At 43.2% G+C, this 18,024-nt stretch overlaps 1 protein-coding gene across 1 annotated transcript in view; it reads left to right on the forward strand.

The window, feature by feature from the left end:
* Positions 1 to 335: 335 nt before the first annotated feature.
* Positions 336 to 18,024, forward strand: part of CUBN (cubilin) — a 272,915-nt gene continuing 255,226 nt past the window's right edge. Inside the window, exons 1-10 of the mRNA XM_007118498.4 lie at positions 336 to 727; positions 1,126 to 1,255; positions 2,865 to 2,960; positions 3,505 to 3,543; positions 5,033 to 5,134; positions 5,786 to 5,889; positions 11,943 to 12,069; positions 13,029 to 13,191; positions 15,471 to 15,602; positions 16,783 to 16,878. Coding sequence (XP_007118560.2) covers positions 615 to 727; positions 1,126 to 1,255; positions 2,865 to 2,960; positions 3,505 to 3,543; positions 5,033 to 5,134; positions 5,786 to 5,889; positions 11,943 to 12,069; positions 13,029 to 13,191; positions 15,471 to 15,602; positions 16,783 to 16,878 — 1,102 coding nt within the window. The 5' untranslated portion in view covers positions 336 to 614. The remainder of the gene's footprint in view (positions 728 to 1,125; positions 1,256 to 2,864; positions 2,961 to 3,504; positions 3,544 to 5,032; positions 5,135 to 5,785; positions 5,890 to 11,942; positions 12,070 to 13,028; positions 13,192 to 15,470; positions 15,603 to 16,782; positions 16,879 to 18,024) is intronic.

An 18,024-nucleotide genomic window follows, 5' to 3' on the forward strand; every position in this document is an offset into this window, starting at 1 on the left:
TAATATACAAAAGCTTCTCATTCTGAAGTAGTCCAACTTATCCATTCTTTTTCTCTTTTGTGGCTTGTGCTCTTGGAGTCACATCAAAGAGATCATTGCGGAATCCAATGCGATGAAGCTTCCCCCTATGTTTTTTCCTAAGAATGTTATGGTTTTACCTCCTATATTTAGGTATTTGGCTCATTTTGAGTTAATTTTTCTATATACTATAAAGTCAGGGGACAACTTTATTCTTTTGCATGTGGATATCCAATTTTCCCAGAAGCATTTGTTGAAAGGTGGCTACTTCTTAAGCAAGAATTGTTTTAGTGGATGTTTCCAAAGCAATTTCTTACCATTTCAAAGGTCGAGCAGATAATGATTAAGTTGTGCATCACTTAGAAGTAGATTTTGACCTCTCACAAGTTGAAGAGTACTGAAGATCTAAGATCATTTACATCCCTCAGGAAGAAGAACTAATGTAGCCTTCTAGGGCAAAGAAGGAAGATCTGAAAACTGCAGGACATTCCACTGGTCAAAGTACACCTGCCTGGTTTGCTTTCTCCAAACTGCCACACTCAGTTGGGTAGAGCGGCCTCCCTCCTACCTGACAACCTGGGAGGTTGGTGAGGAAGATGTCCTCACTTTTTCTTTGGAGTTTGGTTATTTTATTGACATTTGCTGAATCATATGGTGAAGGTGGAGGACTTGCACTGCAGAGACTAAAAAGAAATACTGACCTCCAACAGTAAGTAGACACGTGGATTATTTCTGCTGATGGACTAGGGTGGTTCCTCATCAGTTTTCACGAATCACCAGGGAAGCAAAGGTGTAATTTTTCTTGAGGAAAACAATGATGTTAAAAACAGATCGGGAAAAACAGTTGTATTGATGTATAGAAGTATCTTTTTATACACAAACTTTTCATTTATCATTTTGCAAATTAGGCAAGCATACAATTACTAGGGGATATCTCCGGGAAATTTGCAAAGGAAGAAATGGCAGATGAGCAGGGAGAATTTAGTTGAGTTGACCGCATAGCAAAGGTGTATGCAGTCTGTAGTTATTCGGTGAGAAACTTTGTTCTTTAGACTTAAAAACTATATGCCATAATTACCGATACATTCTCTGGCTTGGATTATGCAGGCCTCGGATGACTGCAGAGAGGGGAAACTTAGTGTTTCTTACTGGATCAGCTCAAAACATTGAATTTAGAACTGGATCCCTGGGAAAAATTAAATTAAATGATGAAGACGTTGGCGAATGTTTACACCAGGTAATACACTGGAAATGCATTGAAGTAGTTTTGTATATTTGTATATGGTTACTTGATTGAACAGGCCTATGTTTTTTTAAAAAAATTTATTATTATTTTTTATACAGCAGGTTCTTATTAGTTATCTATTTTATACATATTAGTGCATACATGTCAATCCCAATCTCCCAGTTCACCCCGCCCCCCACCACTTTCCCCCCTTGGCGTCCGTACGTTTGTTCCCTACATCTGTGTCTCTATATCTGCCTTGCAAACCAGTTCATCTGTACCATTTTTCTAGATTCCACATATATGAGTTAATATATAATATTTATTTTTCTCTTTCTGACATACTTCACTGTGTATGACAGTCTCTAGGTCCATCCACATCTCTACAAACGACGCAATTTTGTTCCTTCTTACGGCTGAGTAATATTCCATCGTATATATGTACCACATCTTCTTTATCCATTTGTCTGTCATTGGGCATTTAGGTTGCTTCCATGACCTGGCTATTGTAAATAGTGCTGCAGTGAACATTGGGGTGCATGTGTCTTTTTGAATTATGGTTTTCTCGGGGTATATGCCCAGTAGTGGCATTGCTGGGTTGTATGGTAGCTCTATTTTTAGTTTTTTAAGGAACCTCCATCCTGTTCTCCATAGTGGCTGTATCAATCTACATTCCCACCAACAGTGCAAGAGGGTGCCCTTTTCTCCACAGCCTCTCCAGCATTTGCTGTTTGTAGATTTTCTGATGATGCCCATTCTGACTGGTGTGAGAAAGAGGCCTGTGTTAATCTGTACTTTGAATCTTTAGCACAGGGAACATAATCGGAGGTGAAACAAGTCCTCGTAAAGAACAATGCCCTAGGGTTAATGAGGGGTACAGGTAATAACTCTGGCAGGAAGTGGCTCACTGTGTAGGCTTATTTACTCTAGTCCACAGAAGGTGCAGAGGGTGATAGCGGGGCCTCTTTACAAGGGGACCAAGGATAGAGGGGGACCATGGAAAGGGGTAGATGTGACCAGTTTACTTTTTCCGCGCAACAGAATCGGCCAGTTGTTCTCCTGTCTTATTGAATGTTTTCAGTGCTCATTATTTTCTACATCATGCAGGCCTATCAGTCATAACGTTCGAAGTTGGTATTTAGAGCTTATTATGGGCTATCCACTGTGCTCAGCACTTTATGTGCGTTGTCTCATCTAACCCTCACAGCTGCCCTATGAGGTTGGTGTTATGATTACCCCTTCAGCAAGGGAAGTAGAGGAACTCTGCAGCAACATGTCCAAGGACATACATTAAATGGCTGAGCCAAGATTTAAAACCTGAACAGTCTCATTCCAAGCCAGGCCTCTTTCCATGCATTCTAAAGTGTTATTATGGGAAAATATGCAAGTGGAAAATTCCTTGATATGTTGTTACTGAAAGGGTAAATGGAATTATGCCACGGCTATTTTAGTCCAATGTTTATTATATGTGGCATTGTTCTGGTTTTTCTAATAATGGGCAAGATCTCAGGGCTTAAAATAGAATACTACTCAAATTTTAAAAATTTTATTCTTATATACATGATTTTTTCACTAGCATTCTCTTCCTCCTCCTTTTTCTTATCCTCCTTTTTCAAATTAGATCCAGAAAAACAAAGATGATATTACGAACTTAAGAAGAGGTGCAATTGGTCTGCCTCAGAATATTTCTACTCAAATCCACCAGCTTGATTCCAAGGTGAGTCTGACCTCCACATCCTCAGAGCAAATGGGTTCTCCTTAATTCAACTTTGTAAATAATTCTTTTTCAGAAGATATAGCAAATTTGTATCCTCTTTAGAAATGTAGTGTTGTGATCATGGGCTTTTCGGTTAAATGACCCAGCTCTAGTAGAGGGTGTAGAGGTGGTGATGGACCGTGGTTGGAAATGCTGTGACCAGAGATTGTGGTTTAAGTCGGCTTTGTTCACGTGCTGATAGCACAAGGTGGATGGATCAGTGTCACTTAGGAAAATTCCCAGAGTCACCATGCACAGAGAATCAATGAAACAACATATCATTGGGTTGTACTTCTTAAAAAAAAAATGCATGTCACGGAAGAGAGTAGGAAGGAAGGGAAGCCTGGAGGGGAGAGTAAAGAGGAGGGAAAAGGCAATAAGAAAAGGAACAAACAGATAAAGTAAGTCCCCAGCAGAAGGTATTAGGAAAATATGTCACAGGATAACATTATATATGACACGCCTTTGAACCAGCTAACAGATGTTTTCTCCTCCCCACTGCTAGCTCATGGATCTTGAGAGAAAATTTCAAAGGTTACAGCAGGTAAGTCCTGTAACTACTAGATAGCCAACATCTTTCATTGAAAATACACTGGCATCATTGATGGAGCCGGTATTCTTATCTTAAGGTGGATGGAGAATCAATATCAAGGGCTTTGCTTTTCCCATGATTTAATTCTCATCACAATTAAAAAAAATTTTTATTGGAGTATAGTTGATTTACAATGTTGTGTTAATCTCTGCTGTACAGCAAAGTGAATCAGTTATGCATATACATATATCCACTCCTTTTTAGATTCTTTTCCCATATAGGCCATGACAGAGTACTGAGAGAGTTCCCTGTGCTCTACGGTAGGTCCTTATTAGTTATCTGTTTTCTATATAGTAGTGTGTCTATGTCCCTCCCAATCTCCCAATTTATCCCTCCCCCCACCTTTTCCTCCTGGTAACCGTAAGATTGTTTTCTACATCTGTGACTCTCTGTTTTGTAAATAAGTTCATTTAATTCTCATCACAAGTCATGCTTCCCAGGACACAGGTGAAGCAAAGTGAGCCTCAGAGAGAGGAAGGTCACTGCGCACGTGAAGTCCTCTGACTCTAAGTTTAGCCGTCCACCATTACAAAGGTGGAGAGAGATTGGGCTTTGCAGTAAATGGTGCTGAGTCAGCCTGCCATCCTCTGCTCTCAGTTTCATCTGCAAACGGAAGGAGCAGACTTCATTTTCTCTCTGAGTCACCAAATATTTTTTTTAAACGTGAAGAATAATTGGCCCCTATTTTAATTTTTTAAACAGAATTAGACAAAGATTAGGTGAAATTAATGGGATAGTTTTCGTTGCATAATCACTTGTCCTCTCTAAAGAAGTCTCCTCTGCCCTCAAAGGCATTACAAATCTTACAAGACTGGAACGGGTAGCTGACATAGGGTAAGATTCCCCAGGTTCTATAGACAAAGGCAGGTCTGTCTGTGACTCTGGCCTGAAAGCGGTCATGTGAGCACGAGACTGGAGGGTGTATCTAAACCACAGGCCACATTTCCGATAAAGGGTCTTGGAGTGAAAAGCGTTCAGTTATCTTAACCCAGGGGAGGAGGGGTGGCAGCAAAAGATGATCATATTTCAAATGCTTATCTGGAGGTACCAAAGATAAGAACAACAGCAAAAGAACCGGAACGAGAGGAATGTCCGTGTGACTCCCACACCTGAAATCTTGACCCTCGTCTAGCAACGTACATTTGTCAGGTGAACAAATGCTTTTGCAAAGAGTAGAGTGAGAATCCTCGCCTGTCACTCATGCCTCATCCCATCCCTGGTTACATGCCTGTTAATAGCGCAGGCATAGCAATAGGACTGATGATATCAAACGCTTCGTCTTTTCATAAGAGAGTTGATACGAAGAAGAATTTAAGTAATGGATTTAAAGTCTGGAGGAAGACCCTCCGTTGGTCAGGAGAAGAATGTGGTTCTATATACATTCCTGCGCTGAAACACGGAAAGCACGATCGTCTCACTGACCATCCGGTCTTTGTTTCAGACACATGACAGAAAGGTCTGCGGCAGCAATCCGTGCCAGCACGGCGGAACCTGCCTCAGTCTCCAGGATTCCTTTTTTTGCATCTGTCCCTCACAGTGGAAGGTGAGTCACTTGGTCTTTGGTTAAGAATGATGGTGAGTCAGCATCGGTGGTTTCCTTGGAGTCCTTCAGACATATTTAATTCTCCCTCCAAGGTTTCTAGGATTCTGTGGTCTCCTGAATCAGAATGAATGACACCACGTACGCCAAAATCCAAACGGCGCCGGGCATGATTCTATCACCCACTGAATACTAAGCCATCTTAAGGAGGGTTCACTGGATTGGACACTGCATGCTATTCTGGCTAGCATGAACTTAAATTGTTCAGCCTTGAAAGTAGTAAACAAACCTTGATCTAACCTGTACATTTTCCTGCCCTTTTCTATTAATGATGAAAATGTTCCCGACACGTGCATTAAAAAGAAATTATGTGACTGTTCCCAGGCAGAGCTCCGTAGTGAAACGAGGGTTAGTCTGTGTAGGGATTCTTCTCGTGTGACTGGTGTGATGTGCGGAGAGCTCTTTGTCTCTGTTGGGCGAGACCTGAGTTCCAGAGGAAGGGTGACTGGAGATCAGTCTCAATTTTAATGTATTTGGCTTGACCGAGGATTTCTTTACTGTCCGTGTTTAAATCCTTCAACGTATCCTGTGAAGACTGGCCCCGGATGCCTCTGTGACCTGCGACACCGGACTTTGTTCTTTGTCTGAACGCAGGGTCCTCTGTGCTCCGTTGACGTTAACGAATGTGAGATTTACGCAGGAACACCCTTGGGCTGCCAGAATGGAGCCACGTGTATAAATACAGCAGGAAGTTACAGGTAACTTTTTTCTTTTCTTTCTTTTTTTTTAAGCCAATAAGTATTTATTTTTCATACTCACAGGTCTGCATATTAGCCACGGTGGCTCCACCTCATTTAGGTTTGGTGTGCATGTCTCATTCTCAGGCGTGGGCTGGAGGTGTCCCAGCTGCCTGAGAAATGTCCTCCTCGTGGCCAAGGTCAAAAGCCCCCAGAGAGTTAAACAGAAATATGTAAAGTCTCCTAAAGCTTCAGCTCAAAACTGACTGTCACTTTTGCCTGTTTTTTTGGTTTTTTAAAAAATATATTAGGGTGTGTTTTTGAAGGGCTAAGACATCCCCTGGTTAAAAGTGTCCAAGATTAAGTATCTGTATTACCAGCAAAATTAGGCGCTCCCTGGCGAAGTCACGTGGTGCTTATTTAACATGCACGTGGCTATTTACTTAGATGGAAAAAAGCTTGTGTGACCTCAGCTCTCACCCCACGAAGAAATCCTTTCTCTGGAATCTCTGAGGAACGGGAAGGAGGCCACCAAGGCTGGGGTAGGGTGCGGGTGGCCCGGGGCAAGATGAGGCTGAAGGCTTAGTAGGAGTCCGAGCATCAAAGCGGCAGCCACTGAGGAGCCTTACTAGAAGAGGGAGGGACCCCCCCCCGCCGGGAGGGACCCCCCCCCTCCCCGCCATACCAGCGAGCCCCTGCTGCCCTCATTCCACAGAGTAGAGAGCTGATAGATGACATCAGGACATCTCCATTCAAGCGCTAAGCGCGGTGTCAGCCGTAACCAGAGCAGAGATTGAACTGAGGTTTTCTTCACACGGTTAACGCTCACTGTCTTTCTTCAGTGAGCCACCGGCCCTCACCACAATCGTCAGGCCTCCCCATCTTCTCTTCTGATTCCCTCTGTCACATGGCTCGTCTACACAATGGTGTTTATCATATCATATCATATATCATATCAGTGTCCTGCTCCACTCAGGCACCCGCCTCTGCAGGAAAACTTCCTTCCCTTACAGAGCCGACTTGGGCATCCCGATGCGTCCGTGTTCCCATCAAACTCTAGGAATATTGGTCTTTAAAGCTACACTGGCTGATGCACTATCTCGTTAAATAATCAAGTCCAAAAAGGTATGGCAGCTCAATGTCAAACTGTTTCTGTCGTTTCTTAAAAATCACTTTAAAAAAAACCTCAAACCTCTAGACATTATCTTTCCCTATAGTTTGGTGGATCTCCTATATTCTGTGATTCTCAAAAGGTAAAGAAATTGGTTCTGTTATGACAAAAATCTCTGGGTGTGACCTCACTGGAGTAAAGAGCAATTATTTACTCTCTCGCTAGTATCCTGATGTCTTGTTCTTCAGTTCCCTTGTAACAATCCATTCTGACCTTTCCGGCAGAAATGAGCACAGTAATTTTGGTTTTGGCCTTGTCATCTGTTAACGCACTATCTTCTCAAAAAGCAACCACAGTCTTCCTCTTTTTCATTTAGTTGGGCCTTTTGTTCTTTTGACCTGATCTTAAAAATTTTTGCTCATTGCAAGTTACAGACTTAACTCATTCAGACTTCTGATGGATGTGTCTGTGAGTGTAAATGGCATATGCGCATTGTACCGCCTGTGATTTTGCTTCTCGTTTAAAGGAACCCCCTGATCCCTGCTTTTATAAACATTCAGGCTTGGGCCAGATCCAGAATGCAGGCCTGCTCTTTCGTTGCCTTGAAAGCATTATCTCCTCATTTCTGTTTATGGGCATTTATCAATGAAAATTGCTGCTTGCAGGTATCGGCGGCAAGTGACTCCTAGCACTAATGGTCCCCGCCTGCCTGTCGCTGAGGAATGTCCTGGAGACTGGTTCTCGCTCTCGGTCTCCCGTTATCATCACTGTGTCTGCTGGAGTCTCGCAAGTCAACACGGTAGCAAACGTGTGCAGCAGGGAGGAGAGGCCCACAGGCCAAGCCAAAATCGTTTCCTCCCCCCAGGACAAATTTGTATTTTTACCCCTGCAAAATGGAAAAGCAAAGAAAAATGTTAACACGAGTATTTGCTGCATGTCAGAGGTTAATTTTTCCAGATACAAAAGAGAAGGAGAGAGTGAAGGAGAGAGAGAGAGGAGAGAGGGAGGGAAGGAGAGAGGGAGGGAGGGCCGTTGTATTTGTTGAGAGCTGCCTAAATGGCAGAGTCAACTCGATAGGGCAGCACTGAATTATCTTCTCTTGCGCCGTCCTGTCAAAGAAAGCCCAAGGACTGATCGTGCTGACCCTGGGAGTGGTTTTGGTTTCTAGTTTCTGCCCTTCATAGATTTGCTGGAGGACGCTAGGGAACACGGCACTTCAGTCTGGCTTCTTCTTGCTGTGGGGATGGTTTATGAAGCCTCATGAATTCCAGCTGATTATCTATGACCTAAATACTCTCATTCAGGCCTATGATGAAGTCCTTTTGAAGGAATAAAAGAGCATATCGAAAAACGTACATGAGCATAAGATTAAATGCTTGCTTTGTGGGATCTGTGTGGAATGAAACAAAGATCCTTCAGATATTTTCTCGAGTTCTACTAATTACGTGAGGTGGAATCCTTGTTAATCACTAGCTTCCCTGAGACTAGCAACCCCTAATGGAAACTTCTGTGGGCAGTTGATGAAGGCAAACTTGAGACCCTGTCGAATAATCTGGATGTGCAGACATGTGTCTGTGGTGAGCAGGGTTTGCTCTGAATTTGCAGCCTTCTTCCGTCTCTGACTCTTAGGGCCCACTTACTTGAGGGAGACAAAGGAGTCTTTGTTGACAAGGGGATTAATGATTTTTAATTCTAAAGACCTTTGAAAGACAAAGCGCTATGCAAATACTAATTCACTGGAAGCCCCATTTCACAGAAAAATTTCTGGTAAAAGTTCTTTCTTGGAGTAATGACAGTAGAGCAAGAAAAACCATCGTCTGTTTCCCCCGATTCCTGTGGCTCGTGGTCTTGTCCCAAGTGCTCAGACAGCTAACAGGTAATATTTTGCCACTTCTCAATACAGTTATTGCCTCTTTATTCTGAAGAAGTGATCTCTATCGTTTCCTGCTGCCTGTGGGTTTGACAGTCCGTGGGATCCACATTTGCCACGCATGGATGGTGCATGTTATGTACTTCAGCCTCAGATCTAGAAGGCTTTATAGGGCAAAAAAAAAAAAAAAAAAGTTGAGTTTGCTTTTTCTCCAAGAACACAATGGTGTTTATCATATTTTATTTTACTTATTTCCATTCTTATCACTGGTAGATTCTAAAACAGGCAGAGCTTATGATGGAGGATCATCTGGTTTTAGCTCAGATGGTAGTTAGGTATTAAACATGTTACCTCTTTTAGTTAGTCAGTTATATTAATATTGAACCATGGACCCTAGCGCAAGTTAAACTATGACCATGAAAATATATGTGACCTCGTCTCCATTGCCAAATGCACTTGCAGCGTTTTTGAAGATGGAAAAGCCTAGTTTTTTTTCTGCTGGGACAAAATCAGCAATAGAAGGTCGTTACAAAATGACTTCTTCAGGGAGGCATATAATTCACTGCTCTTTTTCCTGAAGGGTGTATCCAGACACCTTGAGAATATACATTTTGCATGCAAACACTGTTATGTTAAAAAGACATGTACAAATGGAAGGTCTTCAACTAACTGTCCCTTTCAGAACAGGGGAATGCGATGTGGAAAACAATAGTACAGGAATAACACTGACCTACGTTTTAATTCATCTTCTGCCAATTGTTAATTCTGTGCCTTGGGCAATTTGAACCTTGCCAGTAAAATGGGATTAAAAATATTTGTCTTTGAGGATCACGGTAAGGAAATTGCTCGTGTATTTGGCTTCCTTCCTGCCCTTATGCTTTCTTCTTCTCATGTTATCTAAGCTTAATGAGAGAAGTATACTTTGTAGCTCATTAGGGAAGTGCGTAGGATGAAAATATACTCTTCTCCAAATGACAATAGCAAGGGAGAGGGAAGAGAGAGGGTTTAACTGCCGCTCTTCTCTAATTTCATTAATTCTCTAAGTTCTTCATTAATTTCTTTAATTTCTCTAAGTCCTTTTCCAATAGTAAAGCCCTTAGTGATAAGATAAATGCACAGTTTCCTGAGCACTTCCTGCAGGAAAATGCCTTTAGACCCCAAGGTGAAAACAGTGTTCACAGATTGGCACTTACATTTTACAAGAAACAGAGGCAGAGGCAGTTATTATTACGTGGTCTAAGGTGAAGTGTTAACAGGAAGGGTCAAGATTTAAAGCGAGGCAGTCTTGTCCCATGGGTCCCTGAATACTCAGACTTCTCATACATCATAGGCTCGGAAAGCTAGTAATAGTTGGTTTAAAGATTAAAAACATTTTCTTTTGGTGGGTGGAGGTGCTGGTAAGATAAACTTTTGGCCAGGAAGCCACCTAGATCAGATCCTGAGATGTGTGCAAGAGACGGTCCGAAGTCTTGCCATCTCCAAGAGTCTAATGAAATTGTCTGAGAGAATAGTCTGTGTAAGGCTGGGAGAGTGAAGAGGAAAGGGAAGAGAATATGAGAGGGGGAGTACGGAAAAAGAGAGACGAGAAGAAGATAAATAGCTATGGGTAAGGAAAGAATAATTGAATTTCTTTTTAAGTTTAATCATGTATTGCTATCAATCTATGACCTTAATGAGAAAGGCAACCTTGGAATGCTCAGAAATGTAATTTATTAATGGAACAGGTTTTACAGAATTATATATTGATGTTGCAAATTGCACGGGACGTACTTATACCAGAAAAGTATTTCTCTGAAATTCAAATTTTAAACCGGGCATCCTGTATCTTTATTTGCTAGGTCTGGCCACCCCACTTGTGAGTGCCTGAACGGTGTTCACCACACTCTTACTCTCCATCTCCGGCCACATTCGTTGGTCTCTTTCTTCCTTAGAACCCACTCGAAGGTGCCACCACAGCAGCTGTTTCTGGGGCTTCCACGGCTACACCGAGTTCTGTGCCCGGAGTGTGGCTCCTAGAGCTTCTCCAACAAGCGAGCTCCCCTTTCCCTCGCTGCCAGTCACACGTCTGTTTTTATCCACGGACACCAGCTGAGCTCTTCGTGCCTCAGCACGTGTCGTTAAAAGAGCTTCTTTCCCAGGGGGAGGGGCCCCTTTTCCAGAACGCTCAGAGACCAGCTAACGGTCCGTGGCCACACGGGTCCTCCTCGTACCTTGACTCTGCCCTCGGCCCCAGTGGCCAGCGCGGCTCTAGTCAGGCAAACGGTGCCCTGCGGGCCGGGCTCTGGCTCCATCAGCGGTGCTCAGACGTGCGTGAAGAAGTGTAGCTCTGTGATGCCTCTACCTCCCCCCCTTCCCCCAGCCACCGTCTCACACCGTCCACATTCCCTCTGAAGCTGCAGGACAGATATAAAACTAACTCAGCAACTTTAAGATTACGACGATAGCTTAAAACGACTTTGCTTGTTTATCACTGAACTGAAATCTCATGACAAAACACCCAGGGCTAGTTTAGGTAATAGGTGACCATTACATCTTGTGAGTTACAACGTGACAATGAAAGAAATGTTACTATGTTACGTCCTGTCTCACGGATAGAAGTGTTGCCCTTGTCGTATAATCGTCGTCATCGGAGGCTCTGAGATGTGGATATACCACTGTCCCTGGGGTTATGCAAGCCTAGAGAATATTCGGGAATTTACCCATTCAGTCAAGGTCACCTGTGCTTCCTGGCGGGTCCAGCTGGATGGACCCTGAACGGCTGCGATGATCTCTCCCTTTACCACCCTGATGAACTCCATCCCCCCTTAGTTTATAGATGGCTGACCTCTGAAAGCACTGTTTGATGACCTGATAGCAGAAGAATTTAGAGTGGTAGTCGTGCCCTCTCACCCCATATTTGAGGTGATGTCACATCTACTCAATCTGCCGCTTAAAGAAGAGCACGGTGATTTTCTCCCAAGACGCCAGCCGGTGGATCTGGTTTGCCGGTTTATGATTCCACGTGAAGATCACTGACCTGCAATCGGAATTACTGCTCTTCTTTTATGGATGCTAAGAAACAGGTCCTGACGTTGTGCTCTGTGTGACCAACAGTTGCCTCTGCTCGCCCGAGACCCGCGGCCCCCAGTGCGCGTCCAGATACGATGACTGTGAGGGGGGTTCCCAGGTGCGCTGCGTCCACGGCGTCTGCGAGGATCTGGTCCGAGTGCAGCCTGGAGAGGTGGGTGTCTTCCCGAGTGGGGCCCCTCGGCAGAGGCCTGGCTATTAGTACCTCGCTCTGCGAAGCTGTGTACAAGCAGGACCCCGTGGGGCCGCAGAGGGGAGCCACGTCCTGCCCTTAAGCCGGCCTCAGAAGAGGAAGGCTGTGACCGTTGTCTGTAAATAAACAGACAACGGGACCCAGAGGTTGCTTTCATTATATAAATCCGAGCATTTTTTTTTATGATTCGTCCATGAATCTCGCTGTGAGACATGACCTTCTCTCGGCCTTGTGGGCTGTAGCGGTGACAAGACATGGCAACCCCAAAGGCCTGCCCGTGTTTGCAACATTCAATTGTAAGGAGTCTGGAATTTTCTGGCCCCTGAGCCCCTGTGACTGCGGCAGACTCCACTTCCCTGAGCGTCCCCTGTGCTCTGGGTCCTGGCGACCTGGATTCCTGGCCTTCAAGGTCGCCCAGCCCTGGCCCACCTGGCCTTGCTGGAGACCTTCCGGTCTTTATTTTTAGTTCTATTTTCTTCTGCCCACGTGATGGAAAATGGTTCCCTTCCAGCCATGGTGGGAGGGGTGGCGGTGGGTGGAACCTTCAAAAAGGAAACAAACAGAATTGATTTTCCAAGGTCTGTGCCTACATGGGTGTTTTTCCCTCTAAAAGCAGAGCAGGCTGCGGTGATTGACTTTAATTATATTGACTTACAGCTCTTGACTGTTGTTACCCTTTCCCAGGCATCTCTGGGGGCAAATGACAGGTTTCCCTTATTCTAAAATAAAGCTGTTTCTCTTTCTTTCATGGTCTGGTCTAAATGCTTAATCATATGGGAAGAAAAAGAGAAGCCACTCGATTGGCCTCGCGGGCACGAACGTTAGAGGAAAAATCAGCTGTGGGCTCGGTGAGATTCTCAAAGGCTTTTCGTGCTCATTTTGCCTGACTGCCTTTCTTCGCGCCCTTGTCGTCCTGCCAGCCCAAGTACAGCTGCCTCTGCGACGCCGGGTGGACGGCCCCGTCGAGCAGCATGGCCTGCACGCTGGACAGAGACGAGTGCAGCCTCTGGCCTGCGCCTTGCTCAGCGCTCGTGCGGTGTTTCAACACGCCGGGCTCCTTCTACTGTGGCGCCTGTCCCGCAGGTACGTGGACGTGTCCCCACCCGGCCAGAGACGCCTGGCAGCCAGGCGAGACGCCGGAACCAAGTTCCTTCCGCTGCTGAGGGATAAGAGCGCTGTTTTCAGGACGGCTTCCGATCCAGTGTCATGTCCTGATCCACTAAACCCCACTCCAGACCCTCTTACCGCTGCAGCAGTTCAGCAAAAGAAATGGGGGGTTTGTCCCAAAGTGTGCCAGAGTCAAATTTCGGGGCCAGGGTTAGCCATAGAGTTTGGGAGGTCAAACATTTTGTTAGACTTGAGATCAAAAGACACGTGCTCTGGTCCCACCTTCCATATGAACCAGGTGATCGCAGACTTGGGCAAACTGCACTCTGTGTTCACTCGAGTCCAGTAGTCCTGACCTGGGGGTGTCGTTAGAAGACCCTGGGGCCTGGCTGCACATGGGGTCGTCCAGCTCCCTCACAGACCCACAGAGACCGAACCTCCAGGGAGGTCCCTGAGAACGTGGGCTCGGGGCTCAGAGCCTCTGCCTGGGTTTGCGTCACAGCTTCACTCCTTACGGTGAGACCATCACCCTCCCTTCAAGGCACGCTTGCAGAGCACCTGCTGTGAGCTGAGCACTGATCTGGGTGCACTGGTAAGCATCGACCAGACCCCAGAGAGGTTCCAAGGCCCGTCTGCACTCCTTGGGCGTAGGAAGCGGAACCCAAGGAGAATATAATAACTGCAGCTCTTCCTTATGAGAATGTCATTAAGGCACCGTGCTAGGCCATTTCTAATTCCTGCAGCTGCAACAGAAACAAGAAACGGTAAGAATTAGTGTTATTCCCATTTTGAAATATAAGAACTTGAACCTCAGAGGAGGTAAATAACTTGCCCGAGATCCAGGAGCTTAGCCTCCGTCAGGATCCAAACCCAGGTCTGCTTGGCCCTGGGTGAGAGCTGAGCTGCTGAGTTCTCCCTTATTCCCTCTTGCCAGGGAACCTCACATGCCCGTTGGTTCACTTAGCAATGTCTGGTTTCGTGACTTTCTTCATCTTACACGTTTAGATCTTGTACAACTAGAAAGACACTGAAGAAAACACGTCAAGACGTTTTCCTTCTTAGTTCTCAGGGGCAAGCGAAATGTGCAAATAATCATGTTCTTGAAGGTAATTTGCCAATGACAATCTTTAAAAACGAGAAATCAGAAAAGTAAATCATTTAAAGTGTAACCTGGGCAAAGGTGTTCTTACATTTTTCTTTTTACTGTTGGAGAGGAAAAAGAGAAACACAAACTTTTTGTTTTCCCTGAATATCAAAGCAATATATGCTCTTAAAAAATATAAAGAAACTATAAAATTACGAAAAAAACAACAGAAAAAAAACTAGGCATCATTCAGAAACACCACTAATGTTTGAACATATTTCCTTCCAGCTTTTTTCTATGCATTCAGTTATTCACCCACAAATATGATAATTTTCTTAGGTAGATTTTTAGAAGGGGTTCCTACTTAGATCAAAGAAAATAAATATTTTAAAGGATTTAAAATGTTTTTAAAATTCTTATAATTTTAAATCATTTCAATTGAGCAATAAAACTCAATAGTTGAATAAAACAGCTGTGTCTCAAGTAACATGACAAACCCTTTCTTCTTCAAGCTCCTTCTCCTGATGAGACCACTGTTAGCAACTGGTTCTCTCCTCTTCTGCCTTTTCCTTCACTCATACAAACACACAGACCTATATGCAGGTTTATAAACTATTCTTTCCCCAAACTGGGATCACAGCTCTGCATATATTTCTAAAATTTGGTATTTTCAATTAAAATACATAAAGGAAAATTCTTTCAAGGTGTGTGCACATATTATTAAAATAGCTTTTAGCATCCAGTGGTATAGATGAGTCATAATATTTTCAGCTATGCTCCTATCGACCATTGAGAGTTTTTTCCCCATTAAACAACGCTGCAGTAGATACCAGCTTACCTACATCTTTATGTACCGACAGTTTTATCATTGCAGAATAAGTTTTAAGAAGTGGAATTGTTAGTCAAAAGGTATATATTTTAAAATTTTAAATGAATACTCCTAGATCTCTTTCCCGATAGGTTTTATTAATTTAACTTCTGACTAACAGCATATAAGACTACCCCATGTGCCCACCTCTTTGCTGGAGTTTGATCGTAAGTATTTAAAACAATTTTTGCCAATCTGATAGGTAGAGTATATCTCATTTTAATCAGTGGTTCCTAACACAGTTAAGCAGGTTTTCATGTGTTTAACTATTGAAGAGCTGACTTTTCAAACCTGTTTTTCTAGGCTGGCAAGGAAATGGATACATCTGTGAAGATATCAATGAATGTGAGATAAGCAATGGCGGTTGTTCTGTGGTTCCACCTGTTGAGTGTATAAACACACCTGGATCTTACCACTGTCATCCCTGTCCACCAGGTGCTACACCAAATTTCCTGATACCCTTACAGGCAAAACGTGCGTTTGAAAACAGGCTCTTGTGTTCCATTGTAAATATGACTTATGTCTAAGGAGCCAAACTGAATAGTGCAAAAAGTTTTACTTAACTTATGGCCCAGGGCACATTCGTTCAGCTATGTTATAAGAAAGAAATAAAACCTATTTTGAATATCAATGGAAAACAGTAAGCCTTTACAAACTGTGAAATAGCCTCTTGAGATAATGCAGAACTTGACAGATTTTCTCTATGGATCACAGACCTATTGTTCCCACAGATAATTTATTAATAGAATGAACTCATGAGATGTTTTCCATATAAAATTTACTAAATAACAGACATAATAGTAGGCATATCATACATGTGAGTTTCCCTTCTCTTCTGGAAAGAAGTCATGACTCCCATTCTCTAATCTAAACTGAGTTACTATCCAAGGAGTTCAGGGAATTCTAAGGGGTAAACTGAAACCCTGTACGTTTTATTCACATGAAATAACAGTACTTTGGACTTTTAGAATAATTCAGCTCCAAGATCTTCAAAGTCACTGTAATTAAAAAATGTCAACTTCCTTAGTGTCAGCACTTTCTAAGTCTCCCAGTAGTTTCATTTGTCTTTTTAGTTTTATTTGTGTCATTAGAAACAACCCTGAATGTTGTTTCTGAAATCAGGCTCCTAATTCCTGTCGTCCATTTTCTTTTTTTAATATTTATTTATTATTTTATTTATTTATTTGGTTACACTGGGTCTTAGTTGTGGCTCGTGGGCTCCTTAGTTGTGGCTTCAGGCCTCCTTAGGTGCGGCAGGTGGGCTCCTTAGTTGCGGCTCTCCAGCTTCTTAGTGTGGCATGCGGGCTCCTTAGTCATGGCATGCGAACTCTTAGTTGCGACAGGTACGCGGCATCTAGTTCCCTGACCAGGGATTGAACCCAGGCCCCTTGTATTGGTGGTGTGGAGTCTTATCCATTGTGCCGCCAGGGAAGTCCCTGTCCATTTTCTTAACTATGGAACTTTATTTGTGACACATTACATTTACGTTTTCTGTTTTGATGGTGGAAGATCTGTGGTTGGTCTGGTTCCTGTGATATTTGATTCTCAGATTGGGATTCTTCTTCTTGCATATTCCTGACGTTGCTTTTCATGCCCCTGCTCTTGCTGTGATCAGGGTACCAGGGTGATGGAAGAGTCTGCGCCCTCATAGACCTCTGCTCGGTCAATAACGGAGGCTGCCACCCGCTCGCGTCGTGCTCCTCGGTTCTGGGTAATGACTCGTCTCTCCCTCTGGTTTGGGGTATTTAAATATGACCTTCTAAAGCAAATCAACATTTTAGAATCAAAATCCTCTATTTTCAAAATTCTTACTTTGGTCTTCAAACCAAAAATTAATCCATGTCCTAAAGCTATACGTTTGGATTTTTAAAAATGCAATGGGCTATGCTCTTTTATTATCTGCTCTAATTTTTGCAATTATTTCCCAAGATAATTAAGCCAGCTGTTAGATGCATGACTGTATTCCAGCAGGAAGGAGAAAAGGAGGAAGGAGGACCTGTCAGCTCTCTTTAAGGACTCCCCTTTCTGGGCCTTTGGCTCCACTGAGCCTGGCTGCAAGGGAAGCTGGGAAATGTAATCTTTATTTCACGTGCCCATGCCCCCAGTTAAAATAAGGAGTTCACTACTAAGGAGGGGCAAATGGATCTAGGGTGAAACCCAACAGGGTCTGCTGTGCTGCATAAAAGAAGCTTCACCTCCTACAATTAAAAAAATACATACATATTACTAAATTTTCTCCCAGAAAATGTATCAATTTATATGCTCATTAACAGTGTAAGAAAATATACATTTACCCCACCCTTGACAATAATGGGTACTATTGCTATTTTTCTTTTTGGTCAATTTTATCGGCAAAAATTGCCTTCTCATTATTTTAATTTTGATTACATCAAAAAACTTTCTGATTACTAATAATTCATAATGAATACTTTTTAGCTATTGACTGGCCATGAAAAAATTTTTTTTCATGTCCTTTGTTCATCTGCTTTCTTATTGATTTGTAAAATTTCATTAGGTACTATGAGGTTATTATCTCATTATCTGTCTTATGTTTTACATGTACTTTTCCTGGATGTTGTTTTTATTTTAATTTTTTGCTTGTATTTTCTATTTAGAAGTTTAAAATTTTTATGTAGTCAAAAAGGTAAATGTTTTCTTTTAGGGTTTTTCCTCCGAGAATTTGGTCTTCCCTACCAAACTCTTTAAAAATAGTCAAGTACATGTACTCTCATTTATTTATTTTTATTTTTATTTTTATTTTTCGGTACGCGGGCCTCTCACTGTTGTGGCCTCTCCCGTTGCGGAGCACAGGCTCCGGACGCGCAGGCTCAGCGGCCAGGGCTCACGGGCCCGGCAG

The sequence above is a fragment of the Physeter macrocephalus genome, chromosome 11 (assembly GCF_002837175.3).
Source record: "Physeter macrocephalus isolate SW-GA chromosome 11, ASM283717v5, whole genome shotgun sequence".
In the NCBI taxonomy this organism is placed as follows: domain Eukaryota; kingdom Metazoa; phylum Chordata; class Mammalia; order Artiodactyla; family Physeteridae; genus Physeter; species Physeter macrocephalus.